The sequence below is a fragment of the Anopheles nili genome, chromosome 3, assembly GCF_943737925.1.
Source record: "Anopheles nili chromosome 3, idAnoNiliSN_F5_01, whole genome shotgun sequence".
Taxonomy (NCBI): Eukaryota; Metazoa; Arthropoda; class Insecta; order Diptera; family Culicidae; genus Anopheles; species Anopheles nili.
In genome coordinates, this window is record NC_071292.1 from 12,485,297 (window position 1) to 12,503,845 (window position 18,549).

Genomic DNA, 18,549 nt, shown 5'->3' on the forward strand with positions numbered 1-18,549 from the left:
TAGCCGCGAAGACAAGAGCATGCGTCATGGGAGCGAGTCCGAAAATGCCATATCAAATCATTCAAAAACAACCGACCACGAAGAAGGGGAATTACCCCGGGGCGGTTTGTTGAAGCGCTAGCCGCGTGTTGGTAAAAAGCGTGCACTAGATTTGTCTTTCAAGGAGCATTTATCGTATGTAAAGCAAGCTCTGCCTTTTTGCTATGGTAACGTTAATTTTCTCTAATAGCAAAATGGAGATCGCAAGAGAGAGAGAGAGAGAGACAAAAGGAAAGACAGGCGGAACAGCAGTCGATCAGTCCATTCCACCCCTTCAAAGTAGGCGTCGAGAGAGTGATTAGATAGAGGCGTCGCGTGATCTGCCCGCGGAAGGTATGTTCGCTGGGCTGCGCAATTGCACTTGCCAGCACGCGCGCCACGCTTTCCGGCCATCTTTCCAGCAAGGAAGAACATCCCCTAGCTGACGGTACAGCCGGGCCCCACGGCCATTCGAGCGCGCGGCCAACCCGACCCGAAGCAAACCCGAAGTCGACCCGAAGCCCCGGTGCCCGGTGTGCGCTAGGGTTGTTGCGCTTGCGTGCGTAACCCCGTGCGATGATCATTTCATTCACGGGCACGCACCGAACAGGATCGAGGCGCGCGCGTGTTATCGGTGCTACACGCAAAGCGACAATCTGACGTTGATCTACGCGAGCGCGAACGATCACGTGTGAAGGCTGCTGTTAGAAAGGGTTTCATTGCCAGCCGCGTGTGGTGGTGCCGTGGTGGGGGTGGCCAAACGTTGGCTGGTGGCCCTTTGGCCCTTCGAGGAGGGAATTACGCAATACCCGCCCGTTATGTGCATGTGGTGTGAGCAAACGGCCCTCTTTCGGACGGATGTGTGACGGATTTGCAAAACGTTAATTAAGGGCCTTCTGAGTGTTTTGTGTGTTTGTGTGTTTTGCGCGCGAATTGAGCTCATAAGAGGGTTCCGGGTTACCGGTTGGTTGGTGGTTGTTTCCGGCTTTCTGCCTGTGTCGTGTTTCCGTGGCCATGATGTCTCCGGAGGGCAACGGAGAGCAGGCGGTTGGGTCGGTGTATCCTGTCGGGGTGGCAACGCCGCCGGTGGTCGCCAAGAGGATGCGTTTCGCGAGCGCTGACGAGGACACAAACTACGTGGGTGGGACATGCGCAAAGGACACCTTCGAGGACGACGAGTTCGAGCTGGGTGGCGGTGGAGGTGCCGGTCCGCTCGAGTGCACAGCCGGAAGCGATCGCAGCAGTAGCAGTAGTTGCGCGACGGTGATCTACGGTGCCAGTGCCGGTGACAGTGGCCCCGTTGTCGGTGGCAAGTGTGCCGAACTGACGATCGACAACAATAATAGCCCGTTTGGTGGCGGTGGTACTGATGGTGGTGGAGGTAGTAGCGGCATTAGCAGCATCGCGCACAACAACAACAACAACAACAACAACAACAATTCGATCAAGAGTCGACTCAGTGAGATGGACGAGGTCAAGTTTAGTGAGTTCAGCAAATTTCTCGCCGACAGCGAGAAGGACGAAAGCATGGCGACCATCCTGGAGCTGCTGCATGGTGAGTGTGAGTTTGCGTGGATGTTTTTCAGCCTTTTTTTGCTACACGTTTCCTAAAGATCGCTGTTGATGCTCGGGATGCTTGTGCAACATTCATCGTTTGCTAGCAATAGTTTGTGTGAAAAACTTTATCAAGGGTTTTTGTAGATTGTGAAGCGCATCTGTGATCAATAATTTATATATTGAAAGTAGCATTCTTTAAATTGGTGTTTTAAATGTTTGCTAAAATCTTACCATCGCGTGTAATGTACTTGAGCTCAACCGGACTTTCTTGAACATTACCTGCACGTTATTATTACGTCGGTGAGGCAAACCCCAAACCAAACCAAAACAACAACAAAAAATCCCCTAAAGAACCTGCTCTAGAAGCCTTCGGTCGCGTCAAGTGGAACCAACCTTGAGATGGGCGGCCGCTGGCTCAACTGTTTCATTCCACTGATCGTAAATTTAATTCTCACTCTTCATCATCATCATCATCGTCGTCGTCGTCGTCGTCGTCGTCGCCGTAGTCAGAGACAGCAGCGGGCTCCCGGGCTCCCCATCAACGTTCTCGGTTTACGCTGACGTTTCTCTGTGACGTCTTGCTCTGGTTCTGCCCTCGGAAGGCTTCCCCAATTGCTTGCTCCACGCTTACGCTACTCCACACCGCATTAAGCGCATATTCAAAGGCACATTAACGACCGTTCCCGGGGATGTTTCCATTGCGCGATCGCTCAACATTGTCCAATAAGCGGACACATCATAAAACACACACTCGCCGCGATAGCTCTCGAGTGAGAGAGGGTGAACGGAAACAAAAAATAAACAAAAAAACAACACCACTCCCATTCACAAGCGCGTGGATGCTGTGGACGGTCGGACGACGGATAGAAGGGAAATGAATCGAGCTTAACGAGAGCGAGATTACGAAGCAGAAGCTGGAAGCGTAGAAAAGATTTCTGCCCCTTACACGATCCCACTTTGCCAAATGCTTCCAGCTCGCGTCCATCGGGGGGTGGAAGTGCTTAGGCATGAAATATAATTAATTTAGAAGGAGAAATACATAAATACACACAAAGGCCCGCTCGAAGATCCCGGCGAGAGAGCGAACGTGCTAGATAAAACAAAGCTCGAAAATTGAAACACTCGATAGCAGAGTGCATACAAACAAACGCCTGCAGCCGATCGCGAACGATCGAGTGATCGAGGGCGATAAGTGACGAAGCGCGAAAAGTGGCAAGGATGCCACGGAACGACGCAGCCGGGAGAAACTCTCTACGAAATTAATTTCTAATTGATTTTCATAAAAGTGATCTATCGCGATCGCGAAGGTGTCGCCTGGTGGGGTCGATCAATCGAGGAGGAGGGGCCAAAGGTGGCGAGCAAAGGTTTTTCGTGTTCCATTCCGAACACGAACTTTCTTCGATCGACATGAAGCGATCGGCGATCGAGTGTCGATTTTGAGGGCCCGTTTTTTTCTCGCTTCCACGCTCTCGTTCACGGTGAGATGATCGAGCCTCCCAAAAAATCAACAACATTCTTCATCGCCGGCCTTTCCGTGGTGGTGACGCGAGGAGAGATTTTTTCCTCCTTTCCACCCATTTATGGATCGCTAATGTTCCTTGTCCACTTGCTGGCGGGGATTTTTTTTGGCCTCCCTCTTCCACACTCGTCTCGATTTTAATTCCCGCCAAGGATCGACCGAATTTCGGGGTGTGAGAGTTCTCGTGTCCGCGTGTCCACGGGATGGTTTCTGCTGGCGTTCGGGTGGGTTTTCCTTGGGTCGGTCATATTGGGCAAATTCCATCGCCCCGAACGCCGGGTGGAACGGTTTCGAAAGCCTATAATAACACGCGCTCGTACCGGGAGGCGCGTCGGAGGTGTACAAGTAGAAGCGAACGGAAAGAAAGAAACGATTCCGGCACGGCATCGACAAGGAGGCTAGCGAAGAAATTGACATTAAGTGTCGATGATAGATTGATTCAAGAGCAGATGACCCCGGGGGGAATGGTGCCGGGGGAGTTTTGGGAGGGAATGGGTAGAAAAAAAGCTCGAACGGTTTTTAAAGAAGGAGAACAAGCGAAGAGGAGCTCGTTCACGCGTTCATGATCCTTGCATGTGCACGATGAAGGCTGTCTTTGGGCAGCTTTGTTCGCTCCTTGAACTCGCTCGCTCTCTCTCCGGTGGATCAAGAGATCATCGAGACAGGGCTTACGGATAGCTTGGCGGATGGATTTTTATCTAAGTGGCCGTCCGGCTGTCTTGGACCAAAAGAACGTCCCTTCCAAGAAGCGGCTGAAGATCTAAACGCCGATTAAAAAGCAATGATGTGCGAATGAGTGCAAAATCAAACTGATGCAAGTGACAACTCGAGAGGAAAATGGGCGATTACAACTATACCAAAAGTGTTAGATAGTTTAGTTGGGGTCAATGTGGCGAAATTCTAGCGATCGGTCAGTAAATGTATCAACTTGTCGCCAAAATGCTTGCAAAATAGACACATCAAGCTGCACTGTCTCGATCAATTGAGGCGATAAATTGTCAACAATCGATGGGGAGGTGTTGATTTTTCCACCACTTCCTTCATTTATCGTCCTCCCCCAATAGATTACCCCTTGAATTGAGCACATCTATTGCGCCGTGGGTCTCCGTATATTTTGGGACTTTTTTACCGCACTTCGATCGATCGGTGATCGTTTTTGGCTTGATCGGATCGCTTTGCGCATTAACCGAAGCGATCGAAACCTCTTATGCAGTGGCAAAAATCGTCGTTGTTCTCGGCGAAAATAAACTACCGACGGGTGGTGGCTTAAAATAAAAACAAAAAACCCGCAAAACAGAGGGCTTTTCTAATGGTTTCGATCCCGAAACGGTCCGTTAACCTTGTTTTCGGTGCGATTTTGGCAGCGTTTTGCGTCGGTACGGTAACGATTTATCCTTGAAATGTGATCCCTTTCGCGCTAGGACAGGCCATTTGTTTGCGTGTGGTATATTGGGACGTCGGTATTGGGGTTTACACACGCCAATTGTAGGGCAAATCGCACAACGTGTAAGTTGCGTGCCGTGTTCGCTTCCAATGTGTCCGCTTGGTTGGAATAAAAAGCACCAAAAGCAGGCTTAACCGACCGCACGAGGGAACAATTAAACGTCGTACGATGCCGATTACCCTGAAACCGGCCACTTGATTCAATCTGCTTCGTAAGCCAACCCGGGCCGGGTCTTGATCGCGGCTAAATGGGACGACAATGGTTGACTCATTGAGCCATCTCGTCAGCCTGCACCAGTTGCTGTGAGTTTGTGGCTCTTCGGGATGAAAGTGAAAGATTGTAATCGTACCGGGAATGAATTTTGAGCTTGAGTTCCTTCAACTCTGCGGCATACGTGGGGGCATATGAGTTCTTCATTCTTCATTGTGCCTTAGAGTGAGGCGTTAGTGAAGGAATAAAAAAACCACGCACCACATTCACACATCATTTTTATCACTCAGATTTTATGCGGCATTCCATAGAGCCCCCCCCTGGGCGTAGGGATTGGGATGGAAAAACTGCGCTCAATCAATGAAATTAACCTTTCGACCCGGTCCCGCGAGAGAACGCGCGATTCCCACCCTAATCGGTCCTGCCGTTGTGGCGGCCCTGGAATTCATTAGCTCGTGGGATCGAGAGGAGGAAGGATGGGGTTGGCCAGGCGATGAGCGGTAGGGAGAAAATTTTTCCAGCATACCCGCGGAAACCGCAATCAAACCAAATTAGTCACAATAAACCAATAAAGCATCGGAGAAGGCAAACAAAAAATCAACGCGCCCGTTGGGTCGCTTTTATTGGCCGCAGGCGCGGGATTCTCTGTGTTATTTTTTTCCATCTCTTCCTTCTCGTGGCGCTGTTCATTTGCCTGCACTCTATGGCTTTCCACGGGTGGTGACTGGGTGGCAACGCGGGAAAGCAAATCAAAGTGAATCAAATGACGCGAACCGTGCGACAATTCCGCAACAAAACGCGTGGCAACTGGCGCGAAAGGGAGAGGCCACTGGGTGGGCAGTGTGCGCATAAATGATCGCGGTCAGTTGATTTCTGGCCCGGGCTGGCCACAATCATCCACCAGGAGGGTTTTCTGCTCGAGTGGACCATTGGCACTTCCGCCATCGGCCAATAGGTGGCCGCGGTGGCCGGTGTGGTGCGGTGTGAAAGTATTACGCATCGTCAATTTGTGCTCGATTGCGTGAGATATTGCGCAGGGAACACAGTTGTTTTGCACAGTTAAAAGGCAAATAGTGAAATGATCATGCTGATGGATGAGTTCTAAACAATAAATTATGCAACCATAGTAGGCTGAGACAGCTAAAAAGAGCCTGCCAGGGAAGTTGTTTTATACAGCAGTAGGCTGTGCTCAAAAAGCACTTTGTTATACACATTTTTTTGGTTGATTTTGAATGAAAATCAAAATAAAATAGTTTGAAACTGGCTATAAACAGCAATAACTAATAATATATGTGTATAAATAGTTCATACCACGTTATACTTGTTTGGGAAAATGTTTATTATGTGGATTTAATGTCGTTCTTAAAATATTGAGTTTACGGTAATACTGTAATAAAAACTATGTCGCTTTTTTTAATCATTAGATGGTGCATTTTAAATTTTAATAGCATGACGAACCTCGCAATGGAATGATTAAAAACGGCTTGATTCCGATAAACATCAAAACATTGTACCAACATTCTTATGATCGTTGATCGCGCCCACCAAAGTGCAGGCTGCCCTTCGGCAAACCCGTGTCCCACTTTGTGAGGTAAACATTCCCCAACGCGTCTGATGATGTCACGGAGGGTCGCTTGAACTCCCTCGAAGGTTTCCACTTCCTGCCAGGCCGGCGCTTAAACGGCGAAGCGTTCTACCTCATTCTACTTACCCGGGGCTGTAATGGATTAAAATATTTAATATTCCACCGTGTGCGCACGCACAAGTGCAACGGGCGCATTTTCAATCGAAGCCAAAAATGACAAAAAAGACACGTAGGAAAACGGAGAACTCCCTTTCGGAAACCCGTTTCCGATCACTTTTGGCCACAGTTCCCATTGTTTGCCGGGGCCGGTCAAATTGAGCTCGAGGGTTTTTTTTCATGGGAAATGTTCCACTAACTTATGCTTGAGCGGTATGATTGTAGTTTGGCCAAAAGCATGTGTGTATAGAATAAGAAATTTTATATTTATGTTCTAACTTCAGTTTAATATAATTTAATTTATGTTAACCATAAATTTAATGGTATCATTTCTGACGGTTATTTTGGCAAGCATGTTAGAGTAAAAAAAAAGTACGAGAAATCCAACGAATGCTATAGTTAAATATTTTACAATGAAGAATCACAGCCGTTCAATGCTCCCACAAGCAAGACGCGAGCAAGGAAAGCTGTGTGTATCGCCCTTCAGTTAATTAGCCCTGCGTTGTACATAATTCAATCAGACCTAATAAAAACCAATCCCAAACCCGGCCGGCACAAAGCAAACGCAAGGAAATATGATGCATGCCTTCAATGGTTCCTTTCCTTTCTTCGCTGGAAATCAAAACACACACATACTCGTTGTGTTTATCCCCCGGGTTGCCGTCTTCGCACGGAAACGCACCACTCGGCCGGTCAATGGTCCTTATGCTGAAGGCGATAAACGTCCGCTTCAGCCGGGCTGGACGGTATGGTGGGTTTGGAAACATATCTGCCATCCTGGCGTGCCCAACGTCCGCGCTTGGGATGGAAATTTGTCGATTTGGCTCGTTTCTCGGATGTTTGCAATGCGAGAACACTGGGACCGGCGACTTCGACCACTTGTGGCAGGCGAAATATGGAGCGTTCGAAAGGGGTTACCATGACAACAGTGCGAAGAATCGGGTATTCGAAAGCATAGGCGTGCGTCGTTCTGCTATGGTAGCAGATCTGGCAAGCCGGCAAGTCGGAAAAAAAGATTCCCTCCGAACGATGATGGTTAGTTTTGATGAAGAGACCACACCCGTCGTGTAAATATTGGTTTTTGCAAAGCATTATTGCGTGCATAATGTGAGAGCATTCGAAAAGGGGGTGGAGAAAAAAAAAGCGAATGAGACCGATTTGTGCGAACATCGTCGTTATCGTTCGACTTTTGTTTTGCAATGTAGTTTAATTGGTGCAGTTTGTTTGGGTTTATTCAAGGAATGTGAATTCATTTGCTTAAGTGCAGTATCATATGCAAGATAAAATGTGCATAAAATGTTGAAAGATATTTTTGATCAGCTTTTATTTCCCTTTCTCAATCATTTTTGAGCTAAACAGTTTGATGATATCCTTTTTAGCTTCATCGGAGGGTGGTTTTTTGATTTAGAAAAAAAACATGAACAATCGGAATCGTGTACAAATCGCGCTTGAATCGCTTATTAACCGATTTACTGCACACATGTTACGAGAGCGATTAACATCATAAGAAAAGCATAAAACAAATCGTATGCCATTTGCCAAAATGTCGATCCCTACTACCACACCACGCGGCCAAGGATCAACTGGAGTGCGCGAAGAACAAAAAGAAGAAGAAGAAAAAAGGTCAATAAACAAATCTAGCCACTCGTAAAACCGCACGATCGATGATGCGTGCCTCCATAAAACCGTCCGTCATGTTCGCCGGCGTTCGAACGCAAATAAGTAGATTATGCGGAAGCTTTTAAGGCACGCGGGGTCTCCTCGGGCGGGTGGGTCACACTTCCCGACCAGTCCGCCAGAGGTCACCACACACACACGCACACAACTGGCCCGGGCGCCCGGTTGACGCCAGGCACTAGATCAAGGGCCGCAAAGGGGGAAAACCGGTCGCCAGCCAGAGGATCGCAGATTGTCCAGGACGGAGAGATGTTTTAAGCCACCGTATCATTACGCCAAATGAAAGGCTCTCCTGGCGCTCCCTAATGGAGGACAACCGCGGCGGCCAGGAACGTGCCCGCGCCGACCGAAACGCGCACAAATTCCGCAGATTAGTGGCGTCCGTTGGGTCGGTGCCGAGAAAACGGGAGTAAATGGGAGTAAAAAACACGGGCCACGCGGGGCCACGCGGACCGAATAAATGGTCGGTTTTTCGGGCAAAAAGCTCCCGGTGATGGTTTGGGGCTTTTGCTCTATGATCCCGGAGCGTCTCTCCGGTTTAGTTTTTGTTTTTCGCAAGTCACCTTTTCTCGCCTTCCGCTCGGGGTAAAGAGAGCTTTGGAAAACAAAACTCGAAAGCCTGGGGCGGGAGCCAAAATGGAAATAAGACGCACAAGAACGGCAACCGAGGGCCGGCCCATCGGTCGGCAGAAATCAATTTGAACTAGTTTAATGCGTTCGATAAATCAATCACGCCGTGGAGAAATATAATAATTTCGGTAAATAATTTCATACACAATTTGTTGACGTCACGCGGCTGTGAGCTTTGCGCTTTGGCTGTTCGATCGCCGTGGCTTTTAAGTGCGCTCGGTTTCCGTGGCCAGTAGTTACCCTCGTTTGTGGGGATTTTATTTTTGGAGGTATTGTTTTTTTTCCCTCCGTTCAAACTTTACTCTCTTCCTACGCTATAGTTTATCTGTTTTCCCTCAGCGACTACCGCAACTTTCGCCACCGTCAACCCAACTGGGAAAAGTAGCGAAGGAAACAAACCACACACACAGAAGAAAAAAAAGAGTGAACATAAATCTCGTACGTAAATCTAATGGACACGAAACTCCCGGTGTGAATCCCGGTGGAAATAGAAAGGACCAAACCGCGCACAAACTGAACCACAAAAAAAAAAAGAAAACCAAGGGGGGACCAATTTTGCAGCGATTTTTCAAAGCACCCTCTCTCCCCGGTAAAGGCCAACCCAGCGCCTTCAATACCGAGCGTTAGATCGATTGGAATGGATCGTTCCGATTCGGCCACGGTATGTTTTTGCTTTTTTTTGCAGCTCCACCATCTTTTCACAAACTCAATTTTGATCCTACCGGTCAGCGAACGAAGGGAGACCGATTGAGCGCAAGCATAGAAATACACGTATAATGTGTGAGGCAACGCGTACCGCGCACGCGCAAATAACAACTACGCCTGGTCTACGGTGGCTGGCCGCTTCTGGGCCTTTAGAGATTACCATCGCTTAATTCCACCGAGCTGGACCGAGCTTATCCTCGACCGCGTGGTTCGCGCCGCTTTACCCGCGAGGTCAGTTCTATTTCTTCACCCCCGGGGCTAGGTCACATATTATTCGTCCCTCTCGAGGAGGTTTTCTTCGGCTGACTCCGTGGCGCGTGCTCTTTTCTTCACCGTGGAAACAAATCGGGTCCGAACGGCGCGCACAAGGTATTATTTTTTCCCGCTCCCTATCTGCTCGTCATTTGTGCCAATCTGCAAAGTAACTTGTTACTTTGGCGCACTGGCGGTGTGTATGTGTTGTGCTTTTTTTTTGAAGGAATTTCAAGCCACCATTTTTTTCCCTATATTTCTACGACCGCCGCTTCCTAATCTCTTCGGCATCGCTGGGGCCCAAATCGTCGAGCCGTTTTGGGCAGGTTTAGGTTTTTTGTTTCCAATCCACCGCTGCCCCGTGGCCTGTACCCCTGGGGGCCTGCTCAACCGCGCTGGACCGGTCTATTTTAGGATATTTAAATCGGTCACCTTCGGACGGGCGTCAAAATGCGAGCGGAGATTTATTAACGCTTTTTGGCGGTTCCCGATTGACGAAGCGCTACGTACAGCCGCACAAAGGGGTCGATTTTTATTTCTAATCGATACTGAACTGCGGAACACGTCGAACCGGATTGGTTTCCTTACTGCCGTCGCCTGCTTTGTACCGCGAATTGGTAATGAGAATTCTATTGCCAAATTGGACAGGTTGAAGTTCTTGAAACAATCGAGCTGATTGCTTGGACGATTTTTTGACGGATAGCTTGTCAAATGGCGCGTGAGTGGAGACTAGCATGAACTGGGAAAGAAAAAAAACCAAAGCTCCTTGTCCGGTTTGAGCGCATTTTATGAGGCATATTTTTGCTTTAATTCTAACCGTTAATGATGTAGCTGAACACATCCTCAATTGGCTGGATTGATATTTAGAGAAGTAAAGAAAAAAAAGCAACATAAAATTAACACTAATTTGTTTTCTATCGCAACGACGATTGATTTTCTTATGCTAAATTGCGTATATGCTAATGACTCATAAAACCATTCCCGCTGGACGGCTCGTGTCACATTTCTTTGTGCTCGCATCGAAACGAAGCGACTCTCGGATGGAACGGAAAACTCATAAGCAAATTATAAACGAACCTTCACCGAAAGGGGCAGGGACGAGAATTGAAGGAGATAAATAAAACGGAGCAGAAAAGACAAAAAACAACCCATCCGAGGTTTCGAGAGAGGACCGGAGATACGGGAGCAGAGCTGCAACTTGTTCGGTGGTATCGAAAAGAAAGACCAACTTCCAAAAGGAGCCAAACGAAACGAACTTGAAACGCAACGAAAACAATGAATTGATTGATGTTAAAGAAATACATACACATTTCTCAAGCGCATGCTCTCAGCGTTCGTATGCGTTTATGCTGTGGCGTGGCGTTGTTGTTTTTATCCTCGTCTAGCTCGTTTTCAAATTCGCTTCCGCCAGCCGCCCGTCCGGCGATCGATCGATCTTTCTTCCCGGGAGCTTTGCCTCCCGATCGCCTTTTATTTCGGGCGGCCTTAGTCACTTAGTTTCTTCTTTGACCGCGCTCCTAGCTTCTGGCTCGATTGGACATCATCGTTTCGAAGGCAGTCTATCAATCTGCTTTTATGATCGGCATCATCATCTCTATATTAGATTAAAGGGAGAAAAATATTTCGTTTCACCGAAAAATTCAAATCAACCCGGCAAATGAACCGGCCCGGCCAAGTGCCCAATGTCGATCGGCCGACCTGTGGCCCTGTGGCCCTGCTGGGCAACAGAGAGACCGAAAGGACGCCCGCGTGCTGGAGGTAATGGAGGGCGAAACCGCGTAAAATGAAGCATTAAAGCACGCGATGATGAGCTCAATTGTGCTCGAATCTAATAGAGTGATAGCGCTGTTTTTTTGTGGGGTTACGCTTGGGTCCCGCTTAGGTGAGCCGGTTACACTTTCTTTGACCATTTGGGTGTTCTTTCGGTGAGAGCATTTTTTGGAATCGAATTGCTGGCCCAAGAAGGCATCTTTTTGAGCTACTTAGCATTTTAAACAATAGCTCTTCAGGTATACATGTATTAAGCGCACAAACTTCTGAAGCACCTAGTGCGATTGAAGCTTGGAATATGATGTGGTATTAAAAGGTATGGTAAAAAAATTCAATCATGAGATAACACTTTGGATAATAATTTATTCATGTAATATAAAACGCGCATTATGCAATCCTTCAACTAACCTGAACCTCAATAGTGTAGTTAGGGCTTAATGTAAGAGAATCCTAGTCTATTTTTTGTTGCATCAAAAATGGACGCGAATTATTCTTAGTTAAGAAGATTGGAAGAGAAAATGTATCAACAGATTTAGACAGTACCACCGAGGTTCGCTCTCAATTCTTTGCTCTTTTCAAACCGGAGGTTAACGAACCGCACAAACAAGGATCAGCAGATGAGTTTCCTCCCACCGCATCCTTTCACGCTTCCCCCAGGGAGTGGTAAGGAATGGGCGGTTTTGGCACATTTCTAAACACATAATTTATCATCAAAAATATACTCTCATCACACGGAGGGTTTGATGAAAAGGCATTTATCGTGGATGGGAGCAATTTTTGGGAGGCCATTCGCAAGGTAACCATATAAGGGAAGCCAAATTTCTAATCTTTTTTCCCTTCCGCCCTGCGTCCGCTTTACCCAGTTGTTTATCAACGGCAAGCGGTGATCTTGAGAAGAATAATTAATCTACTTGAGGAGTGTGTGTAGTGCCAACGATTTGTTTTGCCAAAATGTATTGTTGGTTGAGTTTTAAATACGTTGATATGGAACAACCGCAGATTATAACTGGATCGAGAAATGGATCCGGTTTTTTGGCTTAAAACTAGCGAAATATCAACTGCTCATTGATAAACAAATTTGATCGAAGATTGACGTGGATTCAGCAAAGAAATCAATAAACAATGACGGGTGGTGTGTCATTGGATAGTCCTTTAAAAATATCACCCGTCTAGCCTGTCCTCAGTGATTACGGATAGGCTATTTATTATTCATATTCTACCAGCCCTTTCCCCTGCTCGACGCTCCACGTGGCAATGACTTCCGCTTGGCCATCCTTGACAGCGTTCCACCTGACCCGCTCGGTGCCCATATTATTTTTCATTGCCAAAACGCTCGATTTAGAGCGAGCGAACGAACGAAGACGGTTGCAAATGGGGAAACCGAAAAGGAAGAAAATAATACACGCTGCAATACGCGTCCAGCTTGCCTTCATCCTTGTCCTAATCAACAGAAACTAGCGTAAGCATTTGACGGATTCGCCGCCATCATGGTTGAGTGGAATTGGACTTTTTCCTTCCAATTCATTCCCACCTCGCTCCATTTGCAACCTCGGATACTGTTTCACTCCCATTTTTTTATCCAATTCTATTCTTCTGTCTCGCGCACGGGGAACGATAGATTGACAGCGTTGCCTGTAGTAGTAGCTTTTGCCTGGCTGACAATCGCAGTAGGCCGTTTTCAGTACAAATTTCGTGCGAAACGCCGTGGAGACCTCAACATTTGGCAGCATACATTTGGTCAATCAAGCGAATCGAGGAGCTGTGCTCCAGGACAGGAACATGCCAAACGAAACAGGACAAGCAATGGACCCCGGGGATGAATCTCGGGTGATGAAGCTTGGGCGATGGAGAGAAATAAGTAACAAAAATTCATATAAATTAAAACATACGAACATATTGACGTGTATTGAGAGCGTGCGAACAAAAAAAAAATAAAACGCCATCCAACGGACGGAGAATGGGTGGAAAAAATCACCATCGGCGGGTAAAATGGTGGATAAGCTTTGTGTCAGAATTTTTCATCCATCTCTCCGAGGAGTAGGAGATCGATTTGCGTCCTGCTAGGGACGTGCAGTGCGTGAGCGATTCGTGTAGGGCGCGCGAGGGCGCATGCTAGCAAACGAAAAGCGAGCGCCGGGGGGAGAAATATCGGCCGAATTAAAATAAATCAAACAGGGATAAAACGGGAGCCGAACGAATGAAGAAAGGGGTGGGGGGTGTGCTTGGTCGGAGGGGGCGGTTTTTGCGAGATGGAATTTTCGAAATTCTGACATACCATTAGCATTGATTTCCTTCACATATTCATCAAAATACTGGTTTTGGTTGAAATTTAGTTTTTCTTATTCGCTCACCCGGGTCGCTCGGGTGGCTTAGCCCGGCTAGTCAAGATCACGGTTAATGCCGTTTTTCGTGCTGGTTTTCGGGTCGGGTGTTTTTACCCTTTTTCTTCTCTTTCTTGCGCACTCGTTCTCTCTCTCTTTCTCTCCCTTCCCACCCTTCTGTTTGGCATGCCCATCGTCCTTCACGGACAAGTCTTGGCATGACTTGACTAAAGCGGCTCGCGCGCCTACTTTGTTGGCGTTTGGAGCCAATTGGATTGCGCGAGATGATTAAACAAAAAAAAAGCGACACTGGTGCTCGTCGAAGGCGGGGAGTAGAGAGAAATAGACCCAGGGAGAAGGACTGGAATCGAAAATGCAACATATAAACGTCAATAAAACAAAACAAAATCGAAACGCGTGGACCTGAAACCAAACCGGGAGGTACCAATCGGACGCTGGTCGAGCTAAAACAAGATGGAAATAAGAAGCGGAGAAAAAAAACATGAAGCAGTAATGGAAAAAAATAACGAACCATAAAATAATAATCATAACGGGCGTACCGAAATTCCTCCATCGGAATATTAACAAGCGTAATCGGCTCAAATGGCGTGGCTAACGCTTCGGCCGTTAATCCTTGAGGTTAAGTATCGGTGGAATCAAAATACGCTGTTTGAAGTTGCCTCATTCGTGCGGGCCTTGGGGCGTTTTTGAGCGGAAGCAGTGTCAAGATTCTGATATGCTGATTGTCAGCACTGAGGTGGGTGTGGAAAAATGATTCTGGTGACGGAAGTGACCGATCGAGCACCAAAATGGGTATGTTGATTGTCGCCGCGTTGCGTTGCGCTGACGTCGATGACAGTGACGGTGATAAGGGCTGTTTACGAATTATTTGCTCTGAAAAGCGATGCATCTGACTGCGATTGATAAAGGAGAGATTGAAAATTAATTTCGCTCATTGTGCATATGTTTCTCATCATAGAAAGGAAGTAGGAAATAGGAATAAGAAAGTATATTAAGCTTAGATAATTCTCATATTTTAAATCTGCTCTCTCTAGTTAGTGCGCTGTATACGCTACTTGGCAGGCTTAAAAGATGTTATAAATATGTTGCCGGATGAAGCTGGTTTGAAATTGAAATTTTGAACATTAGATTAACAGACGAGGATGCAAATTTCCGATCTTTTGCTTTTTAAAAATTGTATTATGTATAACAAGACAGGCAAACGGCATGTTCTGCTAGTCGAGTGGAAATGTTTCACATATTGCATACATTTAGGAGTATTTAGTGTGGCTATTCAAATTAGTCAAGAAAACGTTGCTAAACTGTTTCTCATCATTAATCATTCGGCCCATTTTACAGACAATTACGGATTGATTCAACGCTACGCGTCCGGATACGAGTGCAAACACGACAAGTGCCAATACGAGAACCTGCACGAGCATTTCCACTGCCATGACACGTTCTGCCGGGGGAAAGTGCTGTACAAGAAGTATGAAATCATACGGCACCTGAAGTGGCACAAAAAGCGCAAGGAATCGCTAAAGTACGGATTCTATCGGTTCTCGTCGTCGGACGATTGCAGCATACAGTACGGAGCGTGCCAGCATAACCACAAGCACACGCACTATCACTGTGTGCACGACAACTGTGATAAAGTGTACATTAGCACGAGTGACGTTCAGATGCACGCGAACTACCACCGGAAGCATGAGGCAATCGTCAAAAATGGGTGAGTATTCAATCGGGGAACGAATTACGTTTGAGACCAATTTTATAACTCATGGCTTTTCTGCGCATATTACAGATTCCAGCGCTTTCGTGCGACCGAAGACTGCAACACCGATTACTGCATATTTCGAGCGCAACGAACAACGCATTTCCACTGTCGACGTGAGAACTGCAAGTATGTCTTCAAAAACAAAGCCGATATGGGTGAGTAGCCAAGCACAGGTGCGTGTTTGAACATAATTAAGACGAGTTTTTTTTATACCATCCCTCCCCAATAGAGAAACACAAAACATACCACCTGAAGGACGAAATGCTCCTCAGGGACGGCTACAAGAAGTTCCTTAAGACGGAGGACTGCACCTACAAGGACTGCCGGTTTTCGAGGGTGTGCAATCACATCCACTGCATGCACGAAAACTGCCACTACGTGCTGCACTCAAGCGGCCAGCTGCTAAGCCACAAGCGAAAGCACGAACGCATGGACACGGAGGTGGACTACCGGCGGTTTCAGATGGCACGCAATCTGCTCACCAAGTTCAACCAGAGCAAAACGGAGGAGGGCGTCAAGCCAATCGGTGAGGCTGTTCCCGGACCCTCAGAACCTTTACTGGTCAGCGAGGATGAACCCAGGCTATCTCCCATCCCGCTTCCGACCCAAGAGAGTCCGGTGAAAAACCCTTTCCTTGATCTGCTCTCGGTGATGGCCGAGATCACCTTCCGAGCGCTACCACTGCAGATGATGTACCAGATGCGGATGCAGCTGCTGCAGCAGATGAGCTACGAGCAGGTTTTCTCGCCGGATAACGTGGAAATGCTGCGCAACCTGACGATGATGGGCAGCATCGAGGAGGCGTACCTTCAGCAGATATACGGGAGTGGCCCTCTGGCGGTGGATCCGGTTAGTAGCCAACTCCACCCAGCGGTAGCTACGATGGCGCACGATAAACCACCACCAGCGAAGCGGAAATACAAGCCTAACGAGTCGTTAGAGCTGCTGGAATCGCCGGTCGAAACTCCGATGTTCATGAAGAAAGAAACACTTAGCAGTACGCCACCCCGATCAAAGCTGCTCTCGAATCCTGCGGTAGACTATCGTTTGCTGAAGAAAGAAGACGCGAGTTCGCCACTGGCAACGACATCGACTGATCGTACGATCGATCCTTCCACGGCGGTGGTTGATCGAGATCGAGCGTTGCTAGAAACGGCCAACTTCCTGCAGTTCAGCTCCAGCAAAACGCTGTTCAACCGCAAGCGAGGTCGTCCGCGAAAGAACCACGTCATGGAGGTGTACAACAACGTGAGTGTCGTGTTGCATGCGCACTAGCAACGGGGATTCTTAAGGTCCTGTAACTCACAAACAGTTTCCCTTTTTCCAATCTCTCTCTCTCTCTCTGTCTCTCTTTCACTCGCATATTCTTCCTCTCTTTTTCATGCTCGCGCGCTTCTTCCGGCGTGTTGACAACTGTACAGGAAAGGCAGCCTATCTTGTCCCTTCATTAACCCGTACCGTAGCAAATCTATTCCTCTGTTAACCTATCAGCCATCTGCTCGCCCATGTCTGTCTGTCGAATAGAGCCACAATTCGCAAGACAGATCGCGTTCATCCAAAACTCATCCACCTCATCACCCGAACCGATCAACGAGATGGGAATAATTCTAAGAACTCTGCTTCGTCGTGCATGCGTCTTTCAATGAACCGAACTCGAAACAGGTCCAGGACTCGCCTCAGGCCATATTTACCAGCTTCAAGCTGGAGAAGAGCGACTCCAGGACGACGTCCACCGAGGTGCATGCCAGTGCCAGTGTGCCTGCTAGTGTGATGGATACGGAACGAAATGGTCTTTCCGACGCTGGTAGAGCCGGTCTTTCTTCCGAAGGAGCAACACTAAAAAGCTCAGTACTCCAGCACACGTCCAGTGCCGCTGGGTATGCAGGTTCGACTAGCGGCACACCACACCTTGGAGGGATGGATTCGGCGGCCATCTTTGGAAACTTTTCACAGCTGCTAGAGCGTCATATGCGTGAGGTAAAACAAGATCCCGTACCGACCGTACCGACGCATGAAGTAGATCACAGCCGCTCGGATAAGGTAGGAATGATACCGCACAAGTGCAAGAGCTAGAAAAGCTAACGTTTTTTGTTTTTTCTCGCCTTCCTCCAGACTCGCAATCACCTGAAATGTGTCGTTTGTCGGAATCTGTTTGAGACCTTCGCGGACATCAAAAACCATGAGTGCCGCGGTGATCGAGCGGCGTTGGACAAACCCTTGCTAGCATTTCCACCAACGCTGGTTCACGCCAGTTGTCCACCGGTTGCGGTGGATTACCGGAGATCGCCCTTTTCCGGAGCAGAGCTCGATGGTACGGTGCCATCTTCCCGGAGCGCAGGTGTGTCGTTGATGGCCGCTCCGTCGCTACATCCGCCGCAGCAAACGCAGACACGGGACTCGATTTCACTGGTAAAAACGGCCGGCACCTTCTTTCCGGACGTGAACGCAAACAAACTGAAGTACACGTGAGCGTGCAGTTGTAAATAAAATGTGAAACTCTGTTAACCATAGCTAGTAGAGCAACCGCACTGTCATAAGGTGTCATAGATCGGTGAAATAAGTGGTGGATTTTGTTTAAGTTGGACAACTGTAGCGTAGAAAATGAGGCCAAAGGGAGTTCGAAATCGCTCTTCCCGTACGAGCCGAATGTTTTGCTAAGCTTGAGCGAATTTTTAGAGTAGGTATTTCGTATGGATATAAAATGTGACTGAAGTAAACGAAAAAGTAGGCCATGTGAGTACTATTGGTTGTTGTTGAGCGTTAGAAACGGAGAATATTAAAGCGATAATAAATATTTAAAATGGGCAATGAAGCTAAAGCAGCAGCATGGTATTTATTCAACGAGTTTATGTATGCTAATTTGTTAACGGAATTGTTACTATACTGTCGAAGCTGTGTCTTTGCTGCTTTCTTGCTTCTTCATTGCTA

The 18,549-nt window shown here is 47.6% G+C and overlaps 1 protein-coding gene across 1 annotated transcript; it reads left to right on the forward strand.

Annotated features, from left to right (window-relative positions):
- The first annotated feature begins 1,032 nt into the window (after nucleotides 1–1,032).
- LOC128725752 (uncharacterized) lies at nucleotides 1,033–18,259 on the forward strand. Its single transcript, XM_053819520.1, has 6 exons — nucleotides 1,033–1,573; nucleotides 15,204–15,573; nucleotides 15,649–15,776; nucleotides 15,851–16,869; nucleotides 17,284–17,637; nucleotides 17,734–18,259. Exons 1-6 carry the CDS (start codon nucleotides 1,033–1,035, stop codon nucleotides 18,088–18,090), a joined length of 2,769 nt encoding a protein of 922 aa, XP_053675495.1. The 3' UTR covers nucleotides 18,091–18,259.
- Nucleotides 18,260–18,549: the final 290 nt, after the last annotated feature.

What these genes read in the sequence shown, in the direction of transcription:
- LOC128725752 (XM_053819520.1), top strand. Translation starts at nt 1,033, where the DNA reads ATGATGTCTCCGGAGGGCAACGGAGAGCAGGCGGTTGGGTCGGTGTAT. An exon ending in CATCCTGGAGCTGCTGCATG is followed by an intron (nt 1,574 to 15,203) that starts GTGAGTGTGAGT and finishes CCCATTTTACAG; the next exon opens with ACAATTACGGATTGATTCAA. An exon ending in CGACCGTACCGACGCATGAA is followed by an intron (nt 17,638 to 17,733) that starts GTAGATCACAGC and finishes GCCTTCCTCCAG; the next exon opens with ACTCGCAATCACCTGAAATG.